The 20,506-nt window shown below is 37.5% G+C and overlaps 1 protein-coding gene across 2 annotated transcripts in view; it reads right to left on the reverse strand.

Annotated features, from left to right (window-relative positions):
* The window catches only part of raver2 (ribonucleoprotein, PTB-binding 2), a 59,320-nt gene extending 42,397 nt beyond the window's left edge, over positions 1-16,923 (reverse strand). The window contains exons 1-2 of one of the 2 annotated variants that reach the window (XM_043240967.1): positions 16,422-16,923; positions 8,967-9,033 (exon numbers count right to left, since the gene is read on the reverse strand). In XM_043240967.1, the coding sequence (XP_043096902.1) occupies positions 8,967-9,033; positions 16,422-16,745 (391 nt within the window). In that variant the 5' untranslated portion in view covers positions 16,746-16,923. The remainder of the gene's footprint in view (positions 1-8,966; positions 9,034-16,421) is intronic. The other variant, XM_043240966.1, reaches the window with a different exon arrangement.
* Between the last annotated feature and the right edge of the window lie 3,583 nt (positions 16,924-20,506).

The following is a 20,506-nucleotide window of genomic DNA, read 5'->3' on the forward strand; positions in this document are numbered from 1 at the left end:
GTGATGGAAATGATGTATTATTTTAAATTGTATTTATACATCTGTGTATACACATGTGTTGAACCACCTTTATACCGACTAATAATAACTAGTTTTTAATAAAAAAAAATCATAATAATAATGTAAATATAAATATATGTAGAAAACAACAATAAAATAACAAAAGAACTACACAGTTTTAGTGAAATATTTATAAATCTTTATTTAAAACGTATACAAATTATCATCTTTAAGAATTCTGAGAATTTTTAAATCTCAGAAGAAAAATGTTTGTATGCATTAAAGGCTTACTCCAGCCCATAATTAAAATTTTGTCATTAATATTTTACCCCGATGTAAGTGGTTCTTTATTATGAAGCTACAAGAATACTTTTTGTATGGAAAGAAAACAAAAATAACAACTTTATTCAAAGATTTTTCACTGTAACGTCACCGTAGCGCCCTTTGGGGCAGCATCCGGTGGACGCACACAGCGTAGCATAGTTTTTTTAAGATTTACCCAATCTCTTCAACCATGATTGTAAATATGATTGTCAGCAGGGCCGAACACAATGCTCCGCTCCCAATTTGTGATTCTCGAAGGACAACTACAACACGACAAGAGCCAAAAGAGTGGGCAGCCATTTCCGGTGTGTTTCCCTCATAGATCATGCGTGTCAGATAGCAGCAGTTTTAACGGCTATGATTTGTCACTGTACATGCTGATGAACTGTCCGTTGGGAGTGAATGTGAACGCTCACACGGCAATTAATTTCAGGGCTGCAAATCAGTCATTTAGAAACTGGGCACAGCAAACAACAGCGCACATAACAAGAATTGAGGCGTGAAATGACAGCATGTGGGCTTCTAATGGTGTTCTTCTCCTCCCTTTGGGACTTGAATTCAGCTGTTATCTGTGCTGTCTCTCTGCGTGATAAGCCACTGTTGAGAGAGATCAGTGAAGTGCTGTCACAGGCATGAGAAGAATCCTGAGACGCTGAACTGATGGCTGAGCGTTTTTATGCTATTGTCTGCATAAACGTCCATATTTGAAAGATCTGTACTATGGGAGACAATGTACTCCAAATATGTTACAACAACCAGGAATGAAAAAGTAAAGAAAAAGACAAATGAAGTGAAGATCAACTGTTCTAAGGAGTTTAAAGCTGTAGTCATCCACTGTGCCTTGTAAAAGGCTCACGGGGAGAGCATTTAGCTAACTTCAATCTGACAGGAAGCGCAAAGCATCCAGCGGTTGTTCTGCTTCTCATAAAATAACAGAAAAAATATATATAGCAGAAAAACTCCTCATGGCTAAGCGATTCTGTGCTATTAAGCTCTAATTTTTGCACAGCCATAAATTAGCTCTTTCTGTGACCATATTAGTCACGACCAAGCCATTTTCACCTTGTAAACGAACATAAAGGCAACGCAAAAAGCAAAAGAGTTTAATCACTTAATTAGATACCTTGACATAACCATCCCTAATTGATACTTTTTAAAAAATATGGTAGGAAACCAAAAAAAAAAAAAGCTTCACAAAAGGGTCTATATATGAGGCCCTCTTGATCACACATAGTGCAGTAGCCCATGAAAGGCCAGAACATTGATGGCCTATCAAAAATAATTGGCCAAAATCAGCAGGGCTGTACGTGAACCCTTATATATAATGAGCCTGAATGAGGATAAAATGTACGCCGAGAGATTTTTATCAAAGATTCTCAACTTCATGGTCACTAAGGCAGCTTCAAATCATTCTACAGACATTTCAACTGCATTAGCCCAAGCGTAACTGACAGTTAATAGGTAAGATCTGAAGACCTCAAAAGTGAAAAACTTGAAACTGAACTACATTAAGCTGCCAACAGAATAACAACTAACAACAATCTTTCTTCATAACTTAAATGTAAAGAGCTAAAATATATATATATAGTGAGTAGGGATTCATTTCTTACGCGTCTCATTCAAAGCCTCCGTCGCTAATTCCAAAATGTCATTTTAATCCAAGTAACGAAGGCTTGAGCTATAGATAGCAGACTAATTATGCAGCTAATAACTAAGTTATCCAAGACAGAGATAATAAAATGTGAATTACCTCTCTGAGTCTGTGCTCTCTTAGTGTTCGGCAGAGTTTCTATACTGAAACTTTAAGTAGCTACATTTTCTTTAAGAACAAGTGCCACTGATAATTTGCTTTGTGAGAAATGTCATGTAGACATGTAGATTTCAAGTTGTTAAACTATTTTACTGATAAAATCATCAGAGTAATGCTACCAAACGTAAGAACATTTACGTTTTCATATGTGCAAGTGTTTTTACCGTACTGTATGCGTGTGCATTTTTAAGAGAGAGAGAGAGAGAGCAGTCAAAAACAAGGAAATAATCAACGTTTTTGTCCTGCCCTTTACTTATTTTGTTTGGCTAGTGTTGCTGTGTAAGTATGATAACTATAAAGATAACGATATTGTATGTTTATTGAGCTACAGCAGGATGGATTCTGATTGGATGTCAATGTTTACATCGTCAGATGAAAAAAAAATTTTCTGAAATTGATTCCAACAATATTGTTTCTCTTTGCCTTTATTGTTATGGTTGTGGTGTGGACACTGCTATTCTTTAATATTGCGAACAATTTTTTGGAACTATATAGTTATCTTTACAGTTATTGTGGTGTGCACGGGCCTTAAAGGGAACCCTGGGTATTAAGACTTGTATGGCTTAATATAACGTAAATTATGTCCCTTACTGAAATATGTAGAAGAAACTCCATGAACAATTTTTGTTCTAAAAAAAAAAAAAAACACATTGTTTCACATTGTTTTATACATATTTTGGACTGTAGGGGGTACCATTATTCTGATGGTTGCACTCGGTGAGCTAGACAACTCAGAATACACAACTAAAATACTGATATGATGACCACACCAAATGAAATAGCTTACAGGACGCGACAGATACAAGCATAGGCTTAACCTAAATGCCGTACTATGATTTGTTTCCGCACAAGAAGTCTAAATGCTCTGGATATTGTGGGAAATCCGCTATAAGAAACTCCTCCAGCAGGTATTTTTACATCCTCACGGAATAATATAGCATTTCTTGTCTCAGCTGTTTGTAAGCTCTTTCAGTAGCTGTAATCTACTAAAAGAGTCACAGGCATCAGAGCTGAAGTGAAGAGGGCAAAGAAACGGTCTATTGGGTCTCATGGGAAGATTTCCCATTATTTTGTTTGATTTTTATCTCTAGGAAAATGGCTAGGAAAATCATACGTTGCTTCTTCTTGACTGAAAATGACAACCAAAAATGGCACAATATATCAGATTTTTTTTCCTGAACTGTTTACTCTGAGATGTTTTGCAGTAAAAAGCACCAGTATCTTACAGAGTGCAACCATTTGATGTTATTAACGTGGAATGTAATGTGCGCATAAAATAATGGCGCCCCCCATAGTCCAGAATACATCTTTCATGGGTTTCTATTACGTTTCAATAAGATACATAATTTACGCAATATTAATTAACGCTATAAATGTCTAAACACCGGGGATCTCTTTAATGTCGTCAAGACTTGCCTGAAACTATGTTCACTGTGTATTTCCCTGAAAATAACTGCATCCAATCAGATTCAAGTAAGCAATGCTCCTGTAGTATAAGATTTATAAATGAATCCATCATATCAAGGTCCTGAGAGGGAAAAGTCAGTTTTGTGCTCGATCATCTTTATTCAGTTTGCATTCTAAGTCTTCCGAAAACATTTGACGCAAATGACTTGTCAAAAATCAAGTGTGTAATTTTTTAGATGTTAAAAGTCTTTTTACTATCTGAGCTTAATTTGCTGAGACAACTATAAGTAAGCCATTCGTAGGTTGATTCCTCTGAAAAATATAAACACTGGATCTCTTTGGCTCTTCAAAACATTTCCGTTTGGTTACGTTTTGTGACGGTTTCATAACACCTGAAGATAGCCTTCCATTGCTATTCCCGTCCATTTTGGATGGCAGCAGGCAGCAAAGAATATATTAGACTAGACTACAATGTTAACCATTTCTTTAATAATGCTATTATTATACCTAATAATAATATAAAAATAAAACTGCTATGAAAAGCCAAAATGTAATAAGATCAAACAAGTAAGCAAACCTTGATGGTCTGAAACTGATACAATTAAAAATTACCAAGTAGCATTTACGTTAACCAAGGCCTATTGAGGCGGTTTGGTTGGGTCAACGTAAGCGCTTTTGATCCGTATGTGTCTTCATTACAGGACAGCGCAGTTTACACAAAAGTCCCATTGTTTAACTTTAATTCCCATGCCCACCGCATCCATTGTCATTCCACTGCCCGTCCGGAACACCACACATTCCTTCAGAATTCCATCACGGAATGGATGCCCCTATTGTGAGCGTTTTTAATTCTATAACTAGAGGATGGGAAAATCCAGGACGGCTGACAGTGAGTTCTAAGTGTTAAATTAACAGGTTTTGTTTCGTAATGCGCAGCCATTAACAATTGCTTTCAAACCACGCAGCCAATTTGTTGGGCTCGCTGAGGCGAATCGTGAGTAAACTTTGCATAGGAGATGGAAGATAAATATTCCTCATTACCTAAAGAGAGGAAGCAACAGCCCGAAGCAAATCCCTCTACGAGAGTATGTACCTCTTCACGCACACACACACACACACACACACTCTGTTGTTTTGTAATTACAGGGAAAAACTTCTTCACAAGCCACCTCCATTAGGAGTGGAAAAAAAAGCATAAAGCAGACATCACAATGTGCATTATTTTACCGGAAAGGCTATGCAGTCATGTAAATGGGAGGACGAAGACACAGAAAAAGGTCTGATCCCTAATGGACTTCCCAGACGCTGACAATTCAATTAAATGCACTACTGTGTACAGTTGCTACTTTCTTCTCTGCAATTTTCTCCATCCTCTTTGAGCCTGTGCTTTCACAGCACTTGCAATAACAGCATCTCTCAAGATTCCAATGGGCAGAAATACCTAAACATTAAACCTATGCAGGATTATAACAAAAAAACAACAAAAAACTGAATTGTTTCATCCACAAGAGATGCGAATAAAAATAAATCTTGTATTTTCTTCTAAAGCTTGTGTCCTTTTCTGTTCTCGTCTCTTCTGTTTGAGTGAAACTGCTTTATCATGCTGCTAAAACATTCAGAGAGAAAGCAGGAGCTAGAATTAAAGTCATATTCCTAAGAAGAACATTCTTCAAAACCACCATTTAATTTTAAGAATGTTTTGTAGTTCAAAAAAGAGAGTTAAAATGTTAGTCAAGAAAATATTTGAGCGCTTCTTAGAAAATATTTGAGCGCTTCTATATATATATATATATATATATATATATATATATATATATATATATATATATATATATATATATACATACATACATACAGTAGTGTATATCTTTAATAATTTCTTTTATAATTTTAGCATTTATCCCAAGAACTTGAGCATAATGTCGTATATTGATCTAACTAAATAGTGTAAACATACTGGCTCTGCGATGCTATCAAAACATTGCTCTGTTTGTTTGAGCCGCCCAAAGATGTCTAATAAAAGAGATTGCTATCTGACATTATCTGCATGGCAGTTACTCTGCGTATTCTAAACTACACAGCTTGGATGTAGTCATCTTTGCTTCATGCTATAGCTCTACAAAAACCCTTAAACGCAACACACCTGCATCAATCTACATGGGATAGACAGTACACTAAAGGTCAGGTGGTACGGCCCATAATTTACATCATCAGCATTCCATGAACTGAACATACCACTCTGAAGAAGAGCTGCCTCTCTTTCTAGATAATCCAAACATTTATAAAGCTGGAGGGCCTGCAGCTGCTAAAGGAGAAAGCCTTGTTTGGCATTTAAAAGTCATGGGGGAGAATTTAACCCTCTCAAAAGTGGCTTTAGAAATGAAAGAACAGAGCGTGTTTGCAAAGCCAGGCTGATTTTAATAAACTCAGCTTGTCTAAATGACGTAATATATCTTTACATGGAGTCTGTGCACTGAGGACCTCCCATGTTCTTCCCAAGACACACTTTAGAATTAATTACATTTATGGCAGGCTGAAACGACCTTACAAAGATGTGAAATAAAGACAGATGTCAGATGTGACATCTCTGAGATCAGTAATAATACGGACTTGTCCTTCTAAGAACGGCCGTTTGAAATGAGAGCTTGCCACTATTGTCACTATTTTTGTTTTGGAAGGCAGCTCTTCCCTGGCAGACCTTAAAAGCATATGTTCAGATCATTTAGCCTAGGAACATTCATAATGCAGTATGAAGCAACTATAACATGAGGAAGAAGGGGGAGGTGTGTAATTCCCTTACTGTAAGCCTCCAGCATTGGGAATATCACAGCATATTTCAATTCCGGGCTACACGCCAGACGAGACAAGAATTCTTTTTCTGTAGGATTTCTTCCGCCCCATCTCCCAACATCATATAAGCTGTCATTCTTTCTTCTTTCTCTGATTGCTTTCTCTCCCTGCAGTCTATCAATATTTCCTCGTCTTTGCTCATTTCCTCTATGGTTATTCTTTTTCTCTCTTTGCGGCTTTTTATTTAAACTCAACTGCGAGAGAAGGTCTGTATGCCATGTGAATCGCTCATTTTTTTTTTTAATCGTTCAATTTATTTCAGTCAAGTATTAAAGAGCAAAAGGAACGTTTCACCTCCTGCAGGCGCGCTGGACTCTGATCCTTGACACCGGAGCCTCTGCCGGGGTGCTGGCAGGAAGTGACAAGCCCCGAGCGGCTGGAGGATGAGATCATCACGGTGTTTCACCTTTATCCCTAGATACTGCTAATTAGAGCATGTGGGAATGTTTGCAGTGCTGCCAGGGGTTTTATGCACTGACGACATTTAGCAGGCCAGAATCCCGGTATTACATGAAGGTGCAGGTTGATAATCAGACTTAGGTTTAGCACCGGACTGAGCAAAATACCTATGTGTGAAATATGCAGCTGTAATTACGGTAACCGTGCAGCTGAGGCTCAGAAGCCACGTGTGGCTTGGCTACAGCTAGTGGCAAAATTAATGCGATATATCAGCTGATATTTTTATTTATCACCATCAGCTGGAAGGTTTTTCTGTTGGCCAATAAGGCTTGGAAATGGGACTTTTATATTGAGAGTGCCATGACTTTTATTTTGACAGCTTGGTGAATAACATCATATATATATATATATATATATATATATATATATATATATATATATATATATATATATATATATATATACACAAAAACGTTTGGATGTGATTATTCATATGAATATAATTTTAATATATTGACTGACCAGTAAAACTGTAGGCTTTAGAGGTTTAAACAACGTTGTGATCTATTGATTTTTCTTTTGAATTTCAAGGGAAAGGTGGGCTGTTATAGAGCTATTGTTCCAGGACCAACAAAGAACGTTAATCCAGGAACACATCCTACTTGGCTACATCACTTTGAGCAACTCAGAATAGATTTCACCTCTGATGAACCCTATTACACTGAATCATTACAGCTTTGATCATTCGCAATTTTTCATACTGGCATGAAGATATGCCAAATGATTCTAGAACATTTGAACTCAGCCTTCCGCATCTTGGAAAAAATGTAAGAAATTAAGAGCCGATATTTAAACAACATTTTAAAGCAAGTTGCTTGTGGCATTTTTCGAGATGATGCTAGCACTATAGATATTATAGCAGATGTAAAATGTGAGAGTGCTGAACATTTGTCTAGATAAAAAAAATCTAGATAAAAGGTGTGTTGTTCCCATCACAACAACATTCAAGACAATTGCTGCATTTAGAAGAGAAACAGTCATAATTACAGCAGGTGAAAGGTTTTCTGAAAGGAAAGCGCTATTTAACTGGCTTTTGGATCAATACCAAAATTGAAAAAAAAAAGAAAATACATTGGTTGCACCTCAAGAACAAGAGTAAACACATATTCTACCTACACCCTTGGTGTAAAGCTTGTGCCACATTTCGGCAGTCTGGAAAATGATCTGTCTGTGCTGTTTGTTTACATTTTTAAGGCCTGGAGGAGTGTGAATGGTAGTTGATGAGGGTTAAGAGAAGTGATTATGGAGCAAAGGAATTTGCTAAACCCTATTAAATGAATTCATAATTGAAAATGTTTGGGCAAATGCTACAGCATAATTTACTTGCAGCAGCAGTAATAAATCAGTCATAAAGCAACTGCGATACTTTACATTATCAACTAATAATTAGCTAATAATAACATACATTTCCTGGTATGACTAAGTCTTCTAGTTCCAAGTGAGCAAGCTTTTCCTCTTAGTCAGGCTTTAAAATTTCGTCTAATTTGTCAAACTGAATCACAGAACAAACTTTTGCTTAACTTCAGCGCATTCTGTTTATCTTCCCTTATTTATCTTTAAGAATTTATTACCACATGTTAGACTGTTAGACTGTTTTTCAGCATGGATGACAATGACAAGCTTGGTTTGTTTTGAAAGTCACCCTGAGTTTTCAAACGGTCTGAAATCCAGTTGAAGTAGGGCGCATTAGATCGTTATTTAAAGTGATGGACTGAAGTTAAAATAATATTACATTAGATTTATTATTTTATTGTAATGAAGTTAAAATTATATATGAAATCTAAAATGCACTGCTTGTTTGATTCGGTATTTCGTACAGAACAAAAATAGAAATGGGACAAATCAACACAGTGACAGAATGTACAAACTCAAACGACCTCAAAGCTTCGCTTTTACTTCAAAGAAACAGGCAACATTTCTGCAGTTACAGAGCTGAGACCTTTCATCAAGAACAATTCTCTGTAAGTGCTCATTCACCACATGAAATTAACATCTCAGGTAATGTTAAGTAGGCAAATGTGTGGTGTTTTTCGAGAGGTCTGGATTCTGATGGCTCAGATGGAAGAGAACCATTAGAAACATGAGAGCAGTAGCATGACTGAAAGAGGCCAATTACCTGTTCCTTTGTTCCGGTCCACAAAACAGTATTTGAGCTCGTACTCGCGTAGAATTTCATGGACCTCCTGGGGCAAATGAAAAGAGAGAAAAAGTGAGCAAATTAATGTTATGTTATACTGTATGTTTGTTTTTCGTTACACAAATTGATATTACTATCAGTTAGTTCCTCAAACTTGAAGTTTTGTTCCACTTTCGTTCACTGGTGAGTAAATGCTGGAGCTAAAATTGTAAAGAAGTTATGCATATGTTATGAGCCAACAGCATTAAATAATCAAAGCTGTGTCAGAGAAAGACTTGTGTTGTCATACACTTTAGATGCACTACAATACACACTTAATAATAATAATAAAAACACACACACAAGCACATGATCAAAATGCAATAGCGTAGTGCTGATGTTTTCATTTGTGTGAGGAAAGAACATTGGCACATTATGAGATGTCATAATTAGCCTCCAGCCATCATTTAGAGAGAATCTGAGACATAAAATGTCTCTTTCAGAAGGGTTTCTTCATTTTCTAAAATCGAATAAAGGTGTATAAACATTTCTGGTGAACCACAAGAAAGAAAAACATATAACAGATTCAGTAGTAATAAATGCAGTGAGATGTAGTTTTTCAGGTGCCATACAAATTTGTCCTGATATTATTATGAAAATCTATACAATGAAGGTGCGGCCATGAGAATAAAGATATCCAGCTGCACCCACACAAAGAAGCAGAGTGTCCGCTGTTATCCATCAGATAAACACACACATACGCTGTCTCATAAATCTCTTCCTCTTCCCTTTTATGCACACAGCAGGCCCTGCTGTCACATCCCAAACGTGTGTTAACAGAGATAAACCAGAGGTGCCCACACTGGCTTTGTTTTCTTTAGCTGGTCATAAGGAACATCCAGAAGGACACACTTGATTATGACAAAGGGACTTCTGCATTCAGCAGGGGACATGGCATACTGCAACAGCGTGGGGCTTGTAATGTGTGCTGTGCTGAGTTACTGTGTACTGCGAGATGTACTTTCATGTAATGCAGGCGGTCTGTCAAACAATGATTTTGCTGAGGACCTAAAATTGTGCATTTGGTGATGTAAAATGAAATCCTGTCAACCAAGCAGTTTAATACATGTCTTTTAAAGAGACTTGACAGTTTTATATGATGAACAGATTTAATTGAATAGTTCACCCGAAATTGAAAACATCTGTTTTGGGTCACCATTGACTGCCATTGTATTTTTTTCCTACTATGGAAGACCCAAAACAGCCTGGTTACGGACTTTCTTCAAAATACCTCAATTTGTGTTCGGCAGCACAAAGAAATTCATACAGATTTGGAACTACTCAAAGAGTAAGTTAATTTTCATTTTTGGGTGAACTATTCCTTTATTCTTTTATTCGCACAGAAACAAGAAGCTCAACTCTACTTGCTGGATGCAAAAGAACTTCATTGGTTCTTGCGGAAACTCAAACATGCTTGTCATGCTTACGTTTGCCAAATTAGATGTGTTCTATTTATTTGCATTAATCAATGTTTATATGTGACGAAAAAGTATAAAGTTTCACTCGTTTCATAAATAAGTTTAAAATACATACTTTTCAGAACTTGAAGCAGAGATTTGTTTACATGGACATCTCAGTTTTCATTAAAATATCTACACTACACTTGTGTTTCAAAGACAAGCAAATATCTTTGGGATTAGGGCATAAAGGGAAATTATGTAAAATTTATATCGTTTAAAACTTCTAAAAAGCAATGAACCGTTTTCTCAGATTGTGATTGCATTTCAAAGGTCATCAGCGTTGTAAATCATGCAAAGCTTTATATTTTCTTTTTTAATGCATGTAAATTTATAATACTATACTTTGCATATTAATAAAATAGTTAATGCTGCTGGGAGGGTGTGTTCTAATACAGCGGCCGTGATGATAAATTTGACAATTGACTATTTTTTCTGGGAATGCAAAAAAGATATACAGTCTCCCACTGACCATACAGAAGCTCGCCCAACTATGATAAAACAATTAGAAACAATGAGATTGTGAGTATATAATGAACAACAGATGTGAGTATTTGAGATAACGTAATAGAGAAACTGACGTCATGCCATGTACAGTTCTGGGAAACTGCTTTGTTTATCTGCCATTTTGAAAGGATCGCGCAGCCTCTCTCCGCTATTGAGTTCACGACAGGATTTTGATTCTCTCTGCAAAATGTCATCATTGTTTGTCATTCGTGAACATCAAGAATTGCAAAAGTAACTCCGATCATCAGCATTTGCAGCAGAAGGTGATCCTTTCAAAATGGCGGCGTGGCGTAGATTTGCATTCTCTATAGTCATATCTGTCTATTAACACTTTTATTTCCTTTCATATGTGTGATAACCAAATAAAATGAGGCACTGGCATGCTAATGTGCTAAACTGTACATAAACAACATTTTTCTTTCAACTTCACATTCGTACAGTTCTTTGGTAAATGGAAGTACGCTTTGTCTAATTCACTTCCTTTGCCATTTCAAAGAGCAGCGCACTCCCTCCCTTTGTCTCTAATTAGAGTCAACAAGACACTTTCCACACAAGTCTGCCTCACTTATGGCTTTCTCTTAACACAGTGCATTACACGTGCATTGTAATGGCCCATAAATGGCCAGAAAGCCTGAGTGAGCATCTAGATACCATTAGATATGGATCACACTGTCAGGACCAGCATCGGCCCACTATGATTCAACTGAACATCTGGGACGGCTGAAGGCTAACAGAAGGGAGGGGGGATATTGACCCTGATTAATGTCTATGTGCTCGTTCACCAACAAAACGCAAGCCGTACTGCATTTGACTTGATACAGACACTTTACAGACGGTCTGTGTTAAGAAGGGAATTTAAAACTAAAAGACAGAACTTAAAACTAAACGAGAGAGCAATTTATCAGAGTAAGAGTATAAATATGCTCAAGTGTTAATCATTTTGTAGTTGCTGTCTCTGAGAAGACACGGCCAGGATGAGATGTGTAATGTTGTGTGAATGTGTTGTAGCCCTGTGACACTGATGAAAGCTGCTAGCTATTATATATCATTAAACAACAAAAAAAAAACACTATACTGCTTTTTCACTTTTATTCTTTAATGTGCAAAAAAAGTGCATTTGTTATTTTCACTTTTGTGACCTTCTTTTACTAACCTTGGTTACTCTTGCTAGGTAGGACAAGCTTTTCTATATATATATATATATATATATATATATATATATATATATATATATATATATATATACACACACACACACACACACACCAGTATGCAGCATGTGTAAAATCAACTGATTTTGTAATGGCATCACTGATTTAGGGATACAGATGACTCTTGCTGTATTTTAGATGGGTTTGTATGGGCAGACTGTTGTCTCACACTCCAACAGACACATGATGAAAGTTGTGGGTTTGCGCACACAGGAAGGTCAGATATTGGAGTGAAATAAACTGACACAAACATAGAGCTTGCTTCGGTCTGTGGCGACCCGAGTCAATAGCCAAGGTGATACGAGGTCAGGACAGAACAGAGAGAAATTGAAACCAGATAGAAACTAATCTTCAGAAGGAAGGGACAGGAAAACAATTTATTCTAGCCAGAAACACTAAGTAAACAGTATACAATGACCTCTAAGTGACTAGACTCGAGCATGAAAACAGTAACTATTTCTGAGCTTTTAGCAAACTTAAACAAATAAAGGCTAAGAACACATATTCACTCTAAATATTGACGTGTTTTAAATATATTTTTATTCAGGGTAGGTGATTTACTGATTTTAAGGATTGTTTGTGTAAAGTCTGTACAAAATGCCAGTGTGTGAAAACTTTATATTTAGGCTATTAAAAATTGATTATTTACCATTACATTACCATTAGAAAAACAAAAAAACCCCACAAGCTTACATTTATTTTATCTTGTTCAGTATTTCATATTTTTATTTATTTTAACTTGATGTAATTAATATAAATGACAAAAACTACAAAATTACTAAAACCTTAAATAAAATTGTATGTATATATATATATATATATATATATATATATATATATATATATATATGCAAGCAATAAGAGGGGCTGTGCTGTATCGTGAATAAATCATGGCTGAAGGGTGATGTTAGGCACAATGCAAAGCAGTTACCACACAATACAAAATATTAAAACATATTAAAATAAATTTAAATATATATGTTTTTGAAGCAAGTTCGTTAGATGCAGTCTTTCTGCTAAAATATAGTTCCTGTCAGCAACAGTTAATGAAAAGAGAATGTTCTGAACATGCCGCTCATCTAATGGATCTTAAATAAAAACAGAGAATAGCTCAGAGAACATCTTCTCATCTGCTCTATCATTTCTTAACACCACCATATACAATATTTTCTCTCACACATACATCTGCTTATTTCTCAGCATGAGAAAACGTCTGTTTATCGTCTTTTAGTTAACAGAACAATTTGTGGCATAGCTCGAGATTGCAAGCGTCATTACAGTGTAAACTGATGTATATGTACATATGCACATATATAATCACACCTGAAACTAATAGATACTGTAATACTCCCTTCTCATGTTGAAAACTGCGTGGTTTCACAAAGACGCGCACAGCCACGCATGCATTAACATATCTCCGCATGAGAAGCATTTATTAGATGGGGAAGGGCTTGGTCTCAAAATTAGAGATTAAAAATGCAACATAACAACAGCAGGGGTCACTCATACTTTATTAAATGAATAACAGACGTTTCATTTTGCCAAATACATAATACACTGAACAGTTTTAATGCTTGTTTATTTTGCTACACAGAAGCGTTGGGTGAAGCAGTCATAGCCGTGCTATATCATGATTAAAACACAGGTTCTGACCAATCAGAATCCAGGAATGGAACTGTTTTATAAATAAATAAATAAATCTAAATAAAATACATATTAGCGCTGGGTTATCGATTAATCGTGATTAATTGCATTCAAAATAAAAGTTTTTTTGTGTACATAATATATACCGTATGGCACAAAAAAACATATGTCGTCGATGCCCTTAGCAATAAATGTGTGATGAATTTATTGTGTATAGTTACAGATTGTATATATAGACAGACACATATAGTATATATATATTCATAAAATATTTACATACACACACACACACACACACACATATATTATGCATGCATGTGTATGAAGACACATATATAATGTAAAAAAATTTTTTTGGATGTGCCAGGACTAAAATATGTAATTAATGTATTCATATATTATACATTAATGATATATAATGATTTTTTTTGTTCATGTTTTGTTTTGTTTACCATTAGAAAAACAAAAAAACAACAAAACAAGCTTACATTTATTTTATCTTGTTCAGTATTTCATATTTTTATTTATTTTAACGATGTAATTAATATAAATGACATTCATATATTCATATATTATACCTTAATGATATATAACGATATTTTTTTGTTCATGTTTTGTTTTGTTTACCATTAGCAAAACAAAAAACAACAACACAAGCTTTACATTTATTTTATCTTGTTCAGTATTTCATATTTTTATTTATTTTAACTTGATGTAATTAATATAAATGACATTCATATATTCATATATTATACATTAATGATATATAACGATATTTTTTTGGTCATGTCGCCAAGCCCATGTGTAAGTGCGAATGTTGTGTTGAGCATTCAGAGAACACACACTCCCATATACTCCACTGCTGAACATCTGCTACTGACACCCAAACCAACGACAAACTTGTGGAGGAGTGGACAGAGCCCAGCAATGGGGAGAGGATGAGATCACCCCGGCAAACAGCCAATCAGCAGAGTTCATTTCTGACATTTCTCCTACCCAAACCTGTGACCGACCCGCTCCTAAATTATTCAGTGCAAGGAGCAGAGTGATCGTGTATGTATGAATGAGGGACACAGACAGAGAAAGAGAGCCCGAGCTGCTTTGCCTGACATGTGTTCTCAGTGATAAGCTGCTACTCTGTGACCCGATCACAGCGGCGGCGTGCACCTGACACTCTTCTCCAAACTGTTACTCACTGTGGTGCCGTCTAAGGTTATAGGTGTCCGTGATACAGCATGCAATACAGGCTACGTGAAACGGCATATTAAACATCTTAAACCAATCAGACAAAACTAATGCTACCGCACACTCAAAAAGTAAAGTGCAAAAAGTACAGCGCAATGTCATCCGTTCAGCGCATACTGACAATTAGATGTTAACTGCATTCATCTCCTCCCAGAGCTGGGCAAATATTCCACCCCCCTTAAGGACCCAGGTATCCAACGTGTTTACTGACAGTAATAATGTGGGAAAACTCTGTAGGAAATGCCATCGGCAGCAGCCACCTCAGCTCGTTGAATATGAAAATCTCCCACTCAAGAGTTGAGCTCTCCCTGCCTGAACGCCCTCAGCCGGATCTCAGTCAGCCCGCCCGTCTCCGTGAGCAAACCTGCCTGCAGACAACAACCAGCCTCAACCGGGCAACCGGAGAAGCGCCGCCGCATGTCGGAAACATTAATAAGCGAACACGCCGGACTCTACATTAAACGTAGCAAGAGTAACAATAAGCGACAGCCGGCATAAAATATAAAGCATCAAATAAAACCCATTAGGTCTTATGAAAATGAAACTCGCCGCGTTTGTGTAGAGTGTTATATTCCGTTAATTTGGAAACAAGTGTAATAAGTTAAACGGCCGGTTATACTTAGCATATGTCATCGGGCCGCGTTTTGGTTAACGTTACGAGTATTTGAGTCGCGTTCGTGAGGTTTGTGGAAATACAAAAGAGTTGCTGAAGCTGATAGAGACGGCGAGGGGCTCGCTTTCGGCGGAACTCTGTTGTTCAGACGGAGCGCGTTTGTCCAAAGGTGCCGTCGGGCTGTTATTTTACTGCATATTTTCCGCTTATTTGTTTCCGTTTCGCTTCGGCGGCGCTTTCGCGACAGAAACGCGGTGTTGTTTCAGGGGAGATGGCGCTACGGGTCGCGCGCAAACGGTTAAACCGACAGGTTTCGCCGCTTGCGGATGCAAAAGTTTTAGCGCCGCTCCGTTCGTTAATTTCTTTCAAGGTCACTTAAACTGTAACGGCTGCTGCTCACGTGTACTTGGGCGACGCTCGGTATCCGTATTTCTTTTTGTTTTAATTTAAGTTTCTCGTAACTGCCGTGTGCTAGCCATGTTATTTATTTACTTCGGATGCGGCATATCCTGCAGCGGTCGTAACTTACGTGGTGCGCTCGACTTACATATTAACTATATGTTAGACGCAAATTCGTGGCATAACAAATTTATGCAAGTTATCTTGACTAACAAACTACCAACCCTACTTAAGAAAAGCTCCCGAAAAGCCTTCGTCTCTTGAAGCAGTGAGCGGTGTAACTTTCACCTGTCGGGCTGATGTATGTAAATCTCTCTACCTGGTTGGTCGTATCCTGTGGCAGGTTCTTAATGAGGATCTTCCTCCTGTTGCTCAGCTCTCTGCGAGTTTTCTCCAGCCGTTTCTCGATCTCCTCGGCATCAAGTTCCGGTAGATCTCTGAGGATGGCGGTCCCCTCGGATGCTGCGTCCTCCTCCTGTCGGCTCGCGGGGCTGTCGGACTCCGGGTGAGGTGAATTTTCCCGCTTTATCGCGTGCACGCTCGGCGGCTGGATGGATGAAGCGGCCGCCATTTTGAAGCGCTCGGTGGAAAGTGAGTCGGAGAGAGCGGATAGGTGGGCGTCTGTGCTTTGAGTCAAACCCATCGACGGCACTCTTGAAAGTAAGTGTGGACGAGCCCCGGCACAGTACAGCTGGCGACCTCCACCGATGGAAAACCAAACACGTTCTGACTATTCGTCTCGTTCCCCGTCTTAACAGGACAGTATCGCGTTACAAAATAATAGCAATAGATGCAAAGTTAAGATAGCAACAGCATATTAACAATAAAGCATTATTGTAACAGTTAATTGCGTAAGCGTATTGGTAATTAAAAATATTAAAACATTATTAAACACTATTTATATATGTCTAGTGTTATTTATGTGTTTAATTTAAGCGTTTTTTCCTCATAATTTCACACAAATGTCACAAACTGCTTTCTTTTGGCCAGCGCTGTGAATTCACAAACTTGAATATGATTTTGAATAAGATTTTAAAGGCGATTCGTATTGAAATGGCTTGATTTTACCCACAAAATTTAACTGAGCATCAATGGTAAATGCATATTCTTATCCCGATGTTTGGTACAACAATATTTTTTAATTAGAAGACTCGATTTCCAAACAAGCGATCCAACTTTTCACTTTTTTTCCAAACAGGCTGTCACTTTTCAGTGATCTTTTCTGTTTTGCCAGTAGGTGGAGACAAATCGCTCTTCACTGAATCATTCACTCAACTGAGTTGCTGTTTAGTTAAAACGCCACTGCTGTGTTGCTCAGAGTTGCACATATTTTCTGCTTTGACTGCGTTCAGAACTATTTTTATCGAGAGACCAAACATTACTGCCAACATTGTGTCTAAAAACTTTAAGCTGTAAACGAATTACTTATTAAACGGTTGCGTGAAAGCTAAAACAAACTGCACATGCAAGCTGACATTTATAGCTCAGAAATCATTTAGTCTGTATATTTGGAGAGATTGTGCATGGCAGAAACATCTGAAGGCATGCCCGCAGAAAATCTTGCATGCCTGACAGATCTTTTGACTCCTTATACACTGGCTCTGGTCTGGAATGAATGACTTATGCCGTCTCTCGTGGGTGTGCTAAATGCCATCTCCTGGCAGACTCTATCACAGGAGTCCTTATAATGTCCCTGAATGAACGCTTTGAGTTTCAGCAGCTACACATCCCACATCAACAATATTTACAGATGATTGCATTTGACTCTTTAAGAATGGGGATAACACATTTTTTCAGTTTTTGGATTTTTTTTTTGACATGAGAATAATTTTAACAATTATTATTATTACTTCTACTACTACTACTAGTAGTAGTAGTAGTAGGCTATTCTTCTTATTAAATTTAGCATAATTATTTTCTGAGGTGGTGCAATCACAAAATACTTAGCTAAATAAAATATAGCAAATTAAACCACCCCTGAACTGCTTTATAATATCGGTTTGATATGCCTATTGCAGTGCATGGATTAATCATCACACACACTGATTATTTTCCACCATCACCAGGCATATATGGGAAGCTCCAGTCCCTTTACACAGGCTACATGTCATATGCATTCATCTGAATTACCTGAACATGAACTAAAGCAGTGATTCAGCGCGTCTCTGAGTGGGAGTGAGAGAAAAGACCAGAATATTTCAATGGCTCGGAAAAGTAGTGCGTGGGCGCTCGAGCGGGCAGAGCGCGCATCTGGGACGCGCGTGTGTTTATGTAAAGGGGTGATGGGAACCTTGAACTCCTCACCGCGAGCAGCGCTGAGTGGGAGGCGGTATCCGAGTCATTATGTGTGTGTGTGTGTGTGTGTGTGGTCCCAAGCATCGAGAATCCATGGGCGATTTATTCATTTATGCGCGACTGATTTCGCAAACGATGCATGCATATGTATTATTGAGAGGTAAACACTGTAAACTTGGAACAGGAGCAGAACAATAAGTAATTAAACTGAACGGTTTTGTACATTTCACAGGGTTACGTTTGCCTTGCGGTATTGACAAGAGAAAAATGTGAGGACCTGGAAACTTGAGCAACTGCTTTCCTCTAAAGCTTAGACTGGCGATACGTCCGGTTCGCAAAAGAATCGATCTTTCAAATCGAATTATGAATCAGTTGAAGTGATTTATTAACCAATTTTAAACGAATCGCGCTGATTCAGTCCGAATCAACTGGAGTCGTAATGAGCCGACAATGAGCTGATTGCGACTGATTCTAGTTCGTTTAAAGAGCTTATGGCTTTTAATTATAAAGTGACATTTTTTCATTCATGAAGTAAATGAAATTGTTAAATGCAAATCACTTATAAGTTGTAAATGATTATCCTATTTATTTATTTTTTTGCATTGCATTTTGCATGGGTGAAACAAATTGAACTGAACATGAAATTACAATAAACAAACAAAAAAATGCCTAAACATATATGGTCTATTTGAACATTTTTAGAGCACGTGCCATGCATGTGAAGGCGTTTTAAACGTCAGGAGGCGTATAGATGAATCATTTTTATACCGGTTCCCTGAAATAAACGGTTCAAAAGAACCGATTCCCCCAAATCACGCCGTCTCTCCCATGGCCCCGATTTAAGCAGAAGTGCTCCACTTTTCTGCCATCCCCGCTGTATGCTGACGCCTCGTATTCAGGTTAAAATTACCCACCAAGGATGAGCCTTAAAGACCTTGTATGCAAATCCCAGGCAGCGACAGCTCGCGAGAGGAATGCCCTGCGCCTCACGTGACCTTCTTTGCCCGTTGTGTGTGACCGCGCCAAAAAAGATGACGAAATGTAGGTCAGTAATGGGCTGCTGATGATGTCATAATGGAGCACCCGTGAATCCCACTGTTTTCATTCATTTACCCTGACACCTGTGCAATGCAAATATAAATTTCTCTAACTATAAGGTCAAGTTCCATGCGTGAAAGTTAGTTTGAAACAAACTCCAAACTTTTAATTTGGCTAAAAGCCCTTAATCGACAGATTTCTCCTTACACCATAATGTGCAAAAATCAATGCGTTTAATCAAGTCTATCTCATTACTTTGGCAATAACATTGGAAATGTTCAGTGGCCAAGACTTCAAGGCATGTGCCTACACAGAAATTGATTTATTCTGCATCCCCACCCAGAAAAAATATTCACTGGAGTAAAAGTGTGACAACTAGCCCACAATCCTCTGGGGTGGTTGAATTATGAGCCGACTACGAGTACTGAAATGCCTCGTCATATTATCTTCATTAAAATGTTTTACGGAGCATCTTTTTATATGATGCTAAATGCATGTATAAACACAAACACAAGAATCCTCTGCATTCATCAGTTATGTTGGAATCACAGCAGATCCCACATAATGACCAGACGGTCACCCTGCAACGGATCTGAATATCAACTTTAAAGTTATACGGCCAAAATAAGAATGATGCTTGCACACTGCCTGAACTTTAAGTGCATAAAATATGATTCATAGATGTGATTCAGCAGTCTCTAAGGTATACTTGCTTAAAACTGTCACCGTAAATAGATTGAGGCTGAAATTTCACAGGGACATGCCTGGACAGAACTAACGTACCAGACTTCTGTATCATAATGTGTGAAAGTTGTGTTTTGCTCATGCGTTTAATCATTTAAGATCATGATTATGGGCATGAATTCTCATCACACACAGATTAAAATCAAACTATTCATTAGACCCCCACCCCACCCAAATTTCAGTGTAACTTAAGGGCATACACAGAAAAACTGACAAAATGAAACACTTCTGACAAGGATGAAAGGTTTGTTGTAGTGTATGACACATTTATAGCTACTTTGTTAAACTTTAGATGTATATACATGGTATATCATTTCATTCTGAAAA

Source organism: Puntigrus tetrazona, chromosome 6, assembly GCF_018831695.1.
Source record: "Puntigrus tetrazona isolate hp1 chromosome 6, ASM1883169v1, whole genome shotgun sequence".
NCBI lineage: Eukaryota > Metazoa > Chordata > Actinopteri > Cypriniformes > Cyprinidae > Puntigrus > Puntigrus tetrazona.